General features: G+C 52.9%; 1 protein-coding gene across 1 annotated transcript in view; it reads left to right on the forward strand.

Annotated features, from left to right (window-relative positions):
- ABHD17C (abhydrolase domain containing 17C, depalmitoylase) overlaps positions 1-12,913 on the forward strand; it is a 45,379-nt gene that overhangs the window by 29,355 nt on the left and 3,111 nt on the right. Inside the window, exon 2 of the mRNA XM_036079161.2 lies at positions 10,839-11,018. Coding sequence (XP_035935054.2) covers positions 10,839-11,018 — 180 coding nt within the window. The remainder of the gene's footprint in view (positions 1-10,838; positions 11,019-12,913) is intronic.

Below are 12,913 nucleotides of genomic sequence, written 5' to 3' on the forward strand. Positions count from 1 at the left end.
GATCATGAAATTAGATTTTATTTAAAGATTTTATTTATTCATTTGAGAGAGAGAATGAGAGCACGAGAGGGAGGAGGGTCAGAGGGAGAAGCAGACTCCCCCCTGAGCAGGGAGCCTGACGTGGGGCTCGATCCCAGGACCCTGACATCATGATCTGAGCTGAAGGCAGACGCTTCACGGACTGGGCCACCCAGGCATCTCTGAAATTAGATTTTTTAAGTTTCTCCCCATCACAGAGATTTCACGAGATGTCTACTTTCCTTTCGGCTGTGTTTCTTGGATATGGAACAGGCAGATCCCATAAGGCTTTATTTGGCCAAGTGTCTGTGTTTGTATTTGGTGGGACAGAAGTGCTATTTATTAAATGGCTTTTTTGGTCATGTGCCCCTGCTAGGTGTTTTACCTAAGCCCGCTCATGTAATGCCCTCAAAAAAGTAGAGTAGGTGGTGTTCTAACCATTTCCAGGTATTTGTGCAGCTGGGGGTGGGGGTGGGGCAGTATTTTCGGGCCTTTCCAACATGGCAGATAATTAGAAAATGCCAGAAGCATCTCAGTTATCATTAGCACAACTCCATGCACAATTCTCCTCAAACAAGTTCAAGCAAATTATTCCATTTTTATTGTAACAGATCTAAGGAGTTGATTTTATATTCTTTAGGACTCTGCCTTTTCCTCTGAAAAGTTATTTATTTTTTTTTAATTAAAGTTAAGTCACGCTGGTCTTGTTTATTTTTGCCGTGACACCGAGACAGCGCTGCGGAAGCAGAGAACAGTCTCGAATGTCAGAAAGAACGAAGTTGTCTTGAGGGTGGGTTTGGGCCGGACACAGAGAACCCTTCCCTGCACCCCCACTTGACATCCCACATAGGAGGAAGGTCCTACCCGAAGGGCGATGCCAGGGAACACACGTCTTGCTGTGTTCGGAGTCTGTGAGTGAGTGTAAGGTGTGTTTTCCTGGAATGCCCTTGGTGCCCCCCACCCTTTGTCATCGTCGTCATGGTCCATTCAAGAAGAGGACATGTTATCTTTGTGTCCACAGGTGTCAGCTTGGGTCTGTCCATCTCCGCGGGACCAGGGCCGTTTGGTCCCGCCCAGAGCCTCGGCTTTGAGCTGTGCCCGCCTTGCCCCTGGCCCGGATGGCTCTTCCGGGCCCCCGCCTCCCCCCCTTCGGCTTCCTCTGAGCCCTGGCAGGAAGGAGGATGAGGAGTGCCCGGGGCCTGGTCTGTCTGGCAGAGACATCAAAGCAATTTCAGGAAGATTTTTCTTTTGCTTTTTTTTTTAAGGATTTTGTTTTTAAGTCATCTCTACCCCCAGCGTGGGGCTCAAACTCACGACCCCGAGGTCAAGAGTGGCAGTGTTCCACTGACTGAGCCGGTGGGCGCCCCAGGAGATTTTTCTTACAGTGACCGGAGAGTCTGACTTGTGTAATGCCTTCCTGAGATGCTCCACAATTACTTGAGCCTGTATCTTCCCAGACTTATTTTCTAACGAAACAAAATTCCACACGCCCATGGTCTCCTTCCCAGTTTCCCTATTTGTGCCCATCTTCCCAACCCTTAGCTGTAGGATTGTCTTCCGGTCTGCACCCCCCGCCCACAACTTGCCGCGGACACATCTGATCAGAGCAACTCCCAACATTTCAGTCCCACCAGCTGCTTCCTTCCCGTTGTCCCCGAGCGCCATCCTGGGATCTCCTGCGTGTTCCTGACCCTGCCGTCCTGGACTGCACCTCCTTTGGTGTCCCTCTGCTTCTGGAAGTGACCCCTCGCCCCGCCGGCCAGGCTCTGTCCCCTCCTTGCTTGAGCTCCCCTTCTGTGAGTCCTGACCTCCCCCGACCCCCGTCCCCGTTTTGATCGTTCCTTCCATGTACTCTGATAAACCTACTGACCATGATATTCATTTGGCCTAAACTTCAACTTGGTTTTCATGTTCTTTCTTGGTTTGAATCACATTTTGTTCTTTATTTCCCCAAAGACTCATAACCCGGGAGCACATTGTTTCTCCCCAATTCACTGTTAACTTCAAATGAATGAGGCCACTTTTAATGTTGCATTTGGCACATTTTATTTTATAACCAGTGTTGAGAAAATACCTTGAACATACTCAGGTTAGTAAAACTTCCAGAGGTTATAATTATCTTGTTTATAAATGTCTCTTTTAACCAAATTCTCTTTATCAGAAGAAAAGAAACAAATACACCATTGACATCACCAACCTTTAAGATTTTTAATTTTCTCAAACAGCACTAATGCAATGGATACTTTAAAATGTGTTTCCTTTGCTCTCCACCATTGGAATTAATGACCGATAGAAATCTGTTTGTGAAACATCATGTATAACATAAAAAAAAAAAGTCTAGACCTAGACAGCTGTATTTTTAGAAAAGGAAAATAAGCATGTTTTGGGTGATTGATGCTTTTTTCACCTTCCTCATAATTAAATATAAGGCGCACATTTGTTAAGCTTTGGCTACAGAAAGTAAGATTGGTTTACCATTTTCTGTGCCCATGGTTTTTGGCGGGTCCTGCTTACGCACCTGCTTCCCCTGCGTGGGCGAGGCTTTCACTCTGAGGCTTTGCCCTGAAGTTTATTGGGGTTTCTCAGCATCCCCGACCTCATCCTTCAATTAACATTCACGTTACCTTGTGTATTTATCTTTATCCTACGTCTCAAGACATTTCCACCAGGAATTCTAACTCTGAAATATTTAAAATATCGACTTCAAAGTCCATGGAATTGTGCCAAGCACGCTTCTTGTGAAGATAAATGGAAATGCTCTCGACACAGGGCAAAGTCAGGGTCCATTAACTTAAACAGGATGCAGTGTCTCGGGGAGGCTCTGCTTCGCGTTTGTAGACAGAAAAGAAAGCCTTATGTTAAAAGGAAAACAAACCGGTTTCACGTTATCAGCGAAGGGCTGGTTCCCACAGGACACGCCCTCCCAGCTCGGGCTCTTGCCTCCCGTGCTGCCGGCTCGCCCGGGCTCTGGGGGCTCCTGGGGCACGTCCTGGGTGCCCTGGGTGCCGACGGGAGCAGAGACCTACGCTGGGGGTGGCCAGCCCGAACCCGACGTCGCTTGTGACGCAGCAAGGTGGTAGGCACTTGGAGAGGTTGGGGGGGGGTGGATGTAGGTTTCCAGGGTGTGGTTATTCGGGGCCGTGGCTCTCCCCTGGCAAAATTTGGGAGGCTTGGGTTTCCTGCATTGTGTCTTAAGTAAATCTAACCTCACGCCTAAGAAATGGTGCTCACTAACTGTTGTGATCCTCGATGGACCGACTCATCTGCTAGTTTGCAGACAGGAGATTCAGAAGCTCCTACCCAGATCCTCAAGAAGATGCTGAGCTTCGAGGGCATTATCTAGCCGTTGGAATGATAACTGTATATGGCATTCAGTTGTGATTGGTCGGAAAACAGCTTTTGGCTGGAGCCACGTTCCATTCAAAGGAAGAAATACCTCTGAGGTACCCAGGGGGGCGCCCGAGTGTGGGTACTGTTTGCCTCCCCCCGTGTGGGGCTTACAGTCTCATCGTGGTCGATCGCACACACCTCGCACACACCGTCACGCCACCGTGTCCTCGGGTGAGTGGTCAGGAGGGAAAGGACCCCAGCAGACCGGTGTTCAGGAGGCGTGTGTGAAGCAGGTGGGACCCTGGAGTCTTCCAAGTAGGGGCTGTTTATGATACAGCGAGGAGTCTAACTGCAGGAGAAGGTTCATTTGGAGAGAAAATAAAAGGTTATAATAGTGAGGTGGGCCAGGTTGTGGAGGTAAATGTGAGTATGTGGACTTTTACCCCAAGGATAGTGGTTTGCCGAAGGGGTGTGATTAGCAAAGTAACATGACACGGGTTTCTTCTTTTCTCTCTCTCTCTTTTATTTTAGTTTTTTAAGCTTTTATTTTTAAGTAATGTCTACGCCCAATGTGGGGCTCAAACTCACAACCCTGAGATTAAGAGTCGCCTGCTCCACGGACTGAGCCAGCCGGGCGCCCCATCTGTCTCTCTTTTTAAGTGAGAAGGGAGATGCCTCCCATAGGGATGGAATGTCGCCGTGTGGCAGCTCAGACGGGTCCGAGAGAGAAGAGGAGGGGTCAGCAGTGGGGGTGGCCAGGCCTGGGGGTTCCCAGGCTCAGCGAGGAGCAAGTGCGTGCAGGATGGAAACCAGGTCAGCCGTCGGGAACTAGGACACCTGCCTCCTCACCAGCCGTAGCACGAGATGCACAAACCCCGAGGATGGGGTGGGACAGTGGGTGGTTTGAGCAGTCAGGGGCCCTCTGGGCCCTGTGAGCCTCACGGGGTAGGGCGAGGCCGTGACAGCGAGCCTTCCAGAAAGACCTGTGAGCCACAGACCGTGGGTGCCTGAGCTGGTGTTCGTGCTCGTTCATGTGCCGGACTGACAGATCCGTTGGATCTAGCACAGGAAGGCACCACAGAGCCGTGGTGTCGGGAACGCCGTCGTCCGGCAGACGTCTCAGAGGCAGAAAGGGCAGGACTTAGTGACCCAGAGTTTGTGAGGAGCAGGGGGGAGAGAGGCCTGAGAAATGCGCCCTCATCCCGAAGCCTGAGCACTGAAGGCTGTGGCGATGGGGGGAAGAGGGAAGGCGTTGGGGAGGGAGGACCACGCGTCCGGGGTGGGCGGCGGCGAGTGTGAAGCGATGGGGGCCGTCGGGGAGAAATGCCGGTAGGAAGGGCCGGGCTGAGCTGAGGGTCAGGGCAAGAACTCGGGTTAGAAGCCCCGCCGGCCGCGTCCTCGGCGCGCGGAGGGTCACGGCGCCCTTCCTGTGCGGCAGGTGCCCTGCTGGGCTCTGGCGCTGGGCGAGGCCCCCAGGGGAGCGCACGGGAGGAGAGGGGCCTGCAGGGCGGGGTGGGGCCCCACGAGGTGGGCCAGGAGGAGCAGAAGGAAGGAGGGGGGAGTAAGTCCCCGGCGCGCTAGGATGGGCCTGAAGGGCCACCCCGCACCTTTCACCGACGCCCGCTCGCTTCGGTCTTCACACCGTGGGAGGTAGTGACGCCTTCCCGACGGGCACCCCGCCACCCGTCCCGACCCCCAGCGGCCTCCGTCACCAGGCGCGAGGGCCGAGTTTCCCTTGGGTTTTTATCAGAGCCCACCCAGCCTTTGCCCCCGTGGCTCGGTGCCATCACTGAGAGCTGGCGCCCCAGTTCTCCCCGACTCGGACTCGCGTCTGTCCCCGTGCGGGCGATTTCCTGTCCTCTCTGCACCTGCTCCGCAGGTCCCCCCCACCCCGTGAGTCCGGACCTCTGCGCGGCGCTCCCTCCGGCTCTGGTGGCGGAGGCCCTGCCGCCCGTCTGTGCCCGGGCTCGCTTGTGTGTATTTGGCTTCCCTGTCCTGCCCGCGGCCTTGCTGAGGCCGCCCGCCCGGCCCCCGGGACCGGGTCCGCCCTCGCCTCCCCACCCGCGCGGACCCGCAGCTTGCCCGGTTCTGAGCCTCTGTTGCTTCTGCCCAACGCAAAACCGTCGGCTCCGGGTGGGAGGGCTTCACGAATGCTTCATTTTAGAATGGAGGTGTAGGACTTGGGGACCGGTGATGTTTTTGAACGAATGCTTTTCACTTGATCCTGCCGTTTGTTTTTAAAGCTACGATCTTAGAATGCCCTGTTTCACACAGGCTCCGTAAGTAGATTCCGTTTACTGGCTCTGTGTTCCCTCTGTCTTTTTATTTAACTTGGGACCTAAAGGGGCTTTAGGGTCTGATCCTACACTTTTTACTCCATATCCATCAATGTGTAGTCTAGGAATCCACAAACCCACTGGAATTTCTACGCATGGAAAATTTTTCAGTCAGGGAATTTACGTTTTTTTTTTTAATTCCCAAGAAATTCAGATACTTCTCAGTTTGGAACCATTGGTATAGAAGTTACCAATCTTGTACCTTTAGTCTACCAAAAAGAAAACCCATGGTGGTACGGTGAAGAGGACACACTTTAGTGTCCTCCTCCTCAAAGGGGAACAGGGACCCCTTACATGTGCCACCGAAAATCTTTGATACCTTGAAAGAAGTACTTGTCTCCTCACCCGGCCCCTTCCCTAGCTCCTCATTTGTTGTCACATAGTCTAGTAAAGACAGGAAAACAGTAGGAAAGTCCCGAACATAATACTCACCAACATGAACATTGGACCAGCACTCTACAGTTTGCAAAGCCCTTCCAGCACAGGAACCCTGGCACCGAGCGGAATGCTTACCAACCCTTTGCGGAAAGACCTGACAATATTGCTTCCATCATTGATTGTTTTAAACAAGTCAGTACCTAATAATTAAAGGAAATTAGAGATTAGAAATGAGGGCTACCTGGCTGGCTCAGATGGTGGAACCTGTGACTCTTGATCTTGGGGTTGTGAGTTCAAGCCCCACATTGGGTGTAGAGATGACTTTAAAAAAGAAAAGAAGAAACAAAAAGTCTCACCACCTGAATGAAGGTAAGCATCACTCCCATTTTAGTATATTGATTTCAGGTCCCTTTTCCATTTATAGCTTTTGTTATAAGGAATGTAATTGTGACCCTGATTTTGTAGAGTGCTTTTTACTGAACTTGGTAGCATGAGTTCTTCTCACACTGTCTTCATGAGACATAATTTTAACGGCCTCATGTTTGCTTACGAACTTTATTTTTAGCACAAAATCTACCATGAGTTGTAACAGTCTTTGTGAGGGCTGTCTCCATATCTGAACTACCTGGTGAACTTTTTTTAAGATTTTATTTATTTGAGAAAAAGAGAGAGAAAGTCAGAGAACAAACATGAGTGGGGGGCAGGGTGATGGAGAAGCAGACTCCCCGCTGAGCAGGGAGCCTGACGCGGGACTCGAACCCAGGACCCTGAGACCATGACCTGAGCTGAAGGCAGACGCCTCACCGACGGAGCCCCCCAGGCGCCCCTATCTGGTGAACTTTTAAACAGTATTTTTTTGTTGCAAAATAGATCAGCCAGATAGGAACGTCCCTAAAATGTGAACGTCCAGCTTTGTGGACAGTAGAAGGAACAGTATGACCAGACGTAGCCCGTAAACCGAATTCCACAAGCCCCCATCTCTCACCGCCGTCCGTCCTCGTAAGACTTCCCTTCCCTGCTCTGCCTTCTGGGCTGATGACCCGATTAACTATCCCCCGACAATACAGCTTCGTCTGGGTGGGTTTGCGTTTCTGCAAGTGGCGCCATAGGGCGTGTGTTCTGCCGTGTCTGCCCCCTTGGCCCCCCAGCATGGCTTCCGTGTCCACCTGGCCGCCGACGCTCGTCAGGGCTGCCTCGGCCGTGTGGACACGTGCCCACACACCGTCCTGCGTGTGTTTCTTGGTGGACGTGAGTGCGTCTTGCTGTGATGTACGTGCCTGGGAGTAGAATTACCAGGTCACCGGGTGTGCGTTCCTGCATCTTCTCTTCCACGGACGGTCGCCAAACGTTTCCAAAGTGGTTGTGTCCACTTACCGCCCCGTCAGGAGGGAAGGAAAGGGTCTGTGGTTCGCCTCTTTGTCAACCCTCGGTACCGTCCACCTTTAAATTTTTGTCGGCATCACATGATGGTTTTAATTTGCATGTCCCTTTTTCCTAATTAAGCCAGCTGTCCCCTCCACCGCCCTCCCTGCCATTTTAGATTTCTTCTTTTATAAAATGCCCATTTTGTAAAATGCCATTTTTGCAGGGCTTGGTTGTCTTTTTCTCACTTTGTAGTAATTCTCTGTAGATTCTAGAAGTGAGCTCTTGGTTGTGTGGTATGGCAGGTGTCTTTCCCATTGGTGACTTGCCTTTTCACTCTCTCACGGGGTCTTCTGATGAGCAGAAGTTCTTGACTTTAATGTAACATAATTGTGTTTTCCCTTTATGGCTAGCGTATTTGTGTTTTACCTGGTGAAGTTTTCGAGTGAAAGCTTGGAGTTCAGAGTGCTGGTTGTGACCAGGGACTTGAGTCTGCACCTGAAAGCTGGGATTTGTGCAGGTTGGTCCTGGGTGTCGGGTGCGGGCCAACAGGAAGCCTAGGAGCCAAGTGTTCCGGCGAAACAGCCCCAGCCTCTCTGTAAGATCGCAGCGTCCAAGGATGGACGGATTCGGGACCTCCTGCCCCACCGGGCAGGCCACGCCCCTGGGGTGTGGGCTCATTGCTCCCTTCTTTGTTCCGTGGGGCCCCGAAGTCCAGGGAGGCTTGTGTGGAAGCCAGGATCCTGACAGCATAGGGATGCTGGATGGAGCAGAGTTAACACTTGCTCATCGCTGCACTAGGTTATCCTGTGTGATCCTCACCAGCCAGTGGATCGGGGCACGGGGGGTGGGGGGGAGGTCAGCATGGTGCCATGCTGACCGGGAGGGCCCGCACTGGGTTTCCTACCTTCGGTATTAATTGTCTCTTCATCCTCGGCCCTTAGTTTCCAGTTTTCTCCTCCTCTTATCTTTTTCTTTCATCGATGACTCATCTGTTCGTAACTGATAGCAAAGGGAGGACCCACGCTCCAGATGTGGGGTTTCTTCTCTCTCTGGGTGTTCTCTCCCCCCCGCCCCCACCTCCCCATCCTGTGAAGTAGCCAATGGCCCTTGTGCTTTGGGGGGTCAGAGACAACTTTAGGAATCTAATGAAAATTGTAAAGGGAGGAGGAGACCCAGTCTTACATCTGCTCCCCTCAAGGGTCCCTGAGCCCTGGGTTGAAAACTCCTGCTGGAATGGGCCTCCCCGTCCACGATGGAAGGGGAGGGAGCTGGGATGGCTTCCCCTCGTGGAGGGCATTTTTCTGTGCGGCGGTCTGCTCACACACTACAGATGCTCCTCTCTGGGTCTCTCGTCGTTCCGGCCTCACTGGGGGCTCTCAGACTTAGGGATTTGGGGTCCAGGGTGCGGTGGCCACCTGTTCCTTGCTCAGATCTCTCCCTCAAAATCCTTTCTGCCGATCATTTTATAAAAGCGTCTTCCAACTGCTCCTGCCCCAGGCAAGGACCCCCGAGACCTTCACCCTGGGACACTCTTCCAAAGGCACAGTTGCATTGGGTGGTGCTAAGTTCCAGGGGATGGGTCCGCACAGACACGTCCCTCTAGAAAGAGAGGGCAGGTCCGGGTTCTGAGCACCTGTGTCTGCAGGAGGACAGAGCATCTCTTTCTTCTGTTGGTTTTTTTAAAATTTTCGTACTCTTCTGTTCCATCTTGCCTGTGGTTCTTTTTTTTTTTTTTTTTTTAAGATTTTATTTATTTGAGAGAGGGGGAGAGGGTCAGAGGGAGAAGCAGACTCCCCACTGAGCAGGGAGCCCGACGCGGGGCTCGATCCCAGGACCCTGGGATCATGACCTGAGCCGAAGGCAGACGCTTAACGACTGAGCCCCCCAGGCGCCCCGTGTATGATTCTTAATAATCCCCTATCTCCCTGCCCCCTTGGCACGCTTCTGTTGTCCATCCTGCATGTCGCTCAAAGGTGACTCTTCTCAGAGCATTAACTTTGTTCCTGTCACCTGCCCTTGCCTCCCGTGTCCCTCCTCGTCTCCAGGACAAGCTCAGACCCTTAGCACATTCACGCTGCTCCCAGATGCGCCCCCCTGAGCTGCGCACTGGACTCTGCACCTGCTCCTTGCTTTCCCGCACTTTCCCGAGCTGTGCCGTGTGCACCTGACCCTGCTCGGGGAGAAAGTCCCCCTTATCCCCCGTGTGCTCAGCGCCTGTCTGCCCCCCCGTGGCACAGCTCCGTTGCTGGTTCTCCATAAACACAGTGTGTCCCCTCCAGAAATAGCCATTCCCTCCCTGAATTCCTTCTAAAGAACCCCCGTTTTCCTGTGGCGTTTTGGGGAGCTGGGGGGGCGGGGAGAAAGCCGGGCTGAAATCCTGCCGTCCCCTCCGTTCTTGGCTGCCGGTTCCTGTCACTGAAGGCCGTTATCAGAGCGAACTTCATGTGGCCCTGGGAGCGACGGTAGGTATTTATGCCGAAAAGCGAAATTGTTGATCACGGGCTTCAGCTTCACCAGATGATAAGGGATGATTTTCCCAGGTGCTCGTACCAGTTTGTACGCCCACAGCGGTGTGACGGAGCTCCCCTCCCATGTCCTTGCTCTCCCTTGACCTTGTCTGACGTCTTCACCTTCGCTGCATTCTTCCGCGTGGGCCAGGACCCCCCCACCCCGTGACGTCCGTCGGCTTCCCGCCGAGGGGGGGGAGAGCACACCCTTCTCTCGAAAGCTGCACTCGCGTCCTTCTGCTCGCGTTCCTCCGGCCAGAGCTCGGCCTGTGCACACGGCAGGCGCGGGGACCGGGAGTGTGGCCGGCACCAACTAAAGGCCCAGAGACGGTGGCTCGGGAGACCGCTCAGGAAGGCTCCGAAGGGGTTAGCCCCAAGGAGAGGCTGAAGACACTAGATTTGTCTCCAGATTAATCGTCTCTCAGTACCTTTGTCTGATAAATGTTCGTACCTTTCATGTTTTATTAAAACCTCACTTGAAGGGCTCTTCATAAAACTAGTACAATTGGCCAGATGCGCTTTTGCTTTTACTTCAGAAATATTGAAATTGGTGATTATCAGAGAAACTCTGAAGAGGGGAGGATAGGAAACGAGAGGACTCTGGAACTACGAAATGGGACTTATGATGCATCTGTTTCTTAACTCCCACCCCTAAACGTGTTGCGTTCATTATTTTTAAAAAATGTCGTGGAAGACAGAATCCCAGCCCCTTCCTCCTGAGACGGGCCCCTGACATGTGTTTGTGTGAAGTTCACGTTTATTCTAAGCTCAAGTGTACAAGTTAGATGATGTCTTTTTAAACCAGGAGCCGTGGGGGTTTTGTGAGTTTAAGCTGTCACGGTTTTGTCCCCCTTCTGTCTTCCGTCCGTTAGCTAACGGCGAGCACCCCCTGATTTCTCTCCAGGTACGGCGTGAGTCCTGAGAACATCATCCTCTATGGCCAGAGCATCGGGACCGTCCCCACGGTAGACCTGGCCTCGAGGTACGAGTGTGCCGCCGTCATCCTCCACTCGCCTCTGATGTCGGGGCTGCGCGTGGCTTTCCCGGACACCAGGAAAACGTACTGCTTCGACGCTTTCCCCAGGTAAGCTCACACGTGTGCAGCAGGTGCCGGGGCGCCCAGTGACCCGGGCTCAGGTGCCACCGCGAATGGCGGACCACTGATCAGTCTTCCTGAATGCAGCCACGCGTCAGACCCTGTGCTGGGCACCTCGGGGAGGTGACGGTGACACCACCCAGAGACTTGGTCCTCCGGGCCTGACTCATCTGTAGAGCTTTCCCGGATGACGTGTAAGGACCTTGCTCGTACTGACATCCAGGGTTAATGGACTCGGCTGTACGTGCAAGATGAAAACAAAAGTGCCCACACGTATCCTGAAAAAAGTACCGTTCCAGATTCGCTCGTTCACGCAGATGGGCGTGTATGGTGGAGTTGCAGAGAGCTGCATGCAAAATGCATGATGAGGCACTTAGCGGTCTGCACACGCACACAAAGCTGCAGACGTGCTCAATTTTAGAACCTCTTCCTCCTTCGGTGAGACCGTGCAGGTGAGGGGAAAGGGGAGGTGAGCTGCAGGCCAGAACTTCTGTGCTTTGGTGACAGGCCACCGTCCTAGTATCAGGGAACACGGCCCTGGGAGCCCTTCGTTCCAGCCTGCTCCCCAGCTCCTCCCACAGGCCTCCTTGCCTGTGGGAGCACGTGGACGGGAGCCCACGGCTGGATCCTCCCGGCCCAGGCCTGCTGTTTGCTCATCCCACTGACGGAAGGAAGGGAAGTGGGTCATCACCGTGCTCTAAATGCCAGAGCAGCGAGCTAGTGGTTTCTTGAATACCTCCATTTGAAAATTTTACTTGGTTTTTTTTTTTTTTTTCTTAAAATCCGAGTTGAGGACCGTGTTTTCCACAAAAACGATTTGCCCCCTAAACTTTTCCCATTGTGCGTTGCTAAAGCAAGTCTGAGGCCGTTAGGGCAGGACTGGCCGGCTCGTGTTGCCATTTTGTAGGAAACGCCCCCTGCAGGAGTAAAGCCCGGTCTCAGGATTTTGATCGACCCACTCCTGGCTGTCATTCTGCTCTCGCCGGGGGGAGCGAGCATCGCTTGGTAATGTCAACATCTGTCACACAGCCTGTCCTCCTGCAACAAAAAGAAGCCTTCTGTTAGCACGTCGGGTGACCTTCAGTTCCGTGCAGCTGGCCCCAGCACTCAGGGCAGACTCCAGCTTCATAAGAAAGTTGACCTAGCGGCGAATTCCTGCTGCCGTGGCCGGGCATGCTAAGTAGGGCGAATGTGCAGCTCAGATGTGGCCGTGTTTGTGCCGAATGGGTAATGAGAGGCCAGTTTGTGGAAAGGGAGACGTTTAGCGTGTTTGTGGGAGGGATGCTAGGCGTTACCGTGGCGACAAAACGCCTAGGTTGTTTCCTGACTCTTAAATTAGCATACACCTTAAAATACAGCCATGGCAACTAACCGCAGCTTATTAATTAACTGTCAACCAGCAACCGGTCTTCCCTGGGTCTGTCTGATCCGCCAGGCGTAGCGCTAAACAGCTCCCCCTGCTCCTCACCTCACCCCTACCGTAGGCTTCCCAGCGGCCGGGAGAAGTGGGTCAAGTCACAGAGTCCTCATTTTACAGATTAGGATGCTGAGGCTGACCAAGGTAAGCAGTCTGCTGAATTAAGGTAGGGGTGTGGACACCGCCCCGAAGGCCGTCCATCCCTCCCGTGCCCTGGAGCGTTAACACGGTAGCTCTCGAACCACGAACAGTCACACGGACCCTCATCGTTAATTGAACTCAGTAGACGTTCTGTTACGGGGACCGTTGCTACCGAGTGTCAGAATTGTCTCCGTTTGCATTCCTCTCTTTGAAGGAAGGTATTTCCCGCTTCCTTTCAATATTACCAACAATGCGAGAGGAGCCCTGATCCCTGTTTGGTTTGTAGCTTCTTTTCCTTTACCTGCTTTCCACTTAGACTCGGACG

The sequence above is a fragment of the Halichoerus grypus genome, chromosome 8 (assembly GCF_964656455.1).
Source record: "Halichoerus grypus chromosome 8, mHalGry1.hap1.1, whole genome shotgun sequence".
Taxonomy (NCBI): Eukaryota; Metazoa; Chordata; class Mammalia; order Carnivora; family Phocidae; genus Halichoerus; species Halichoerus grypus.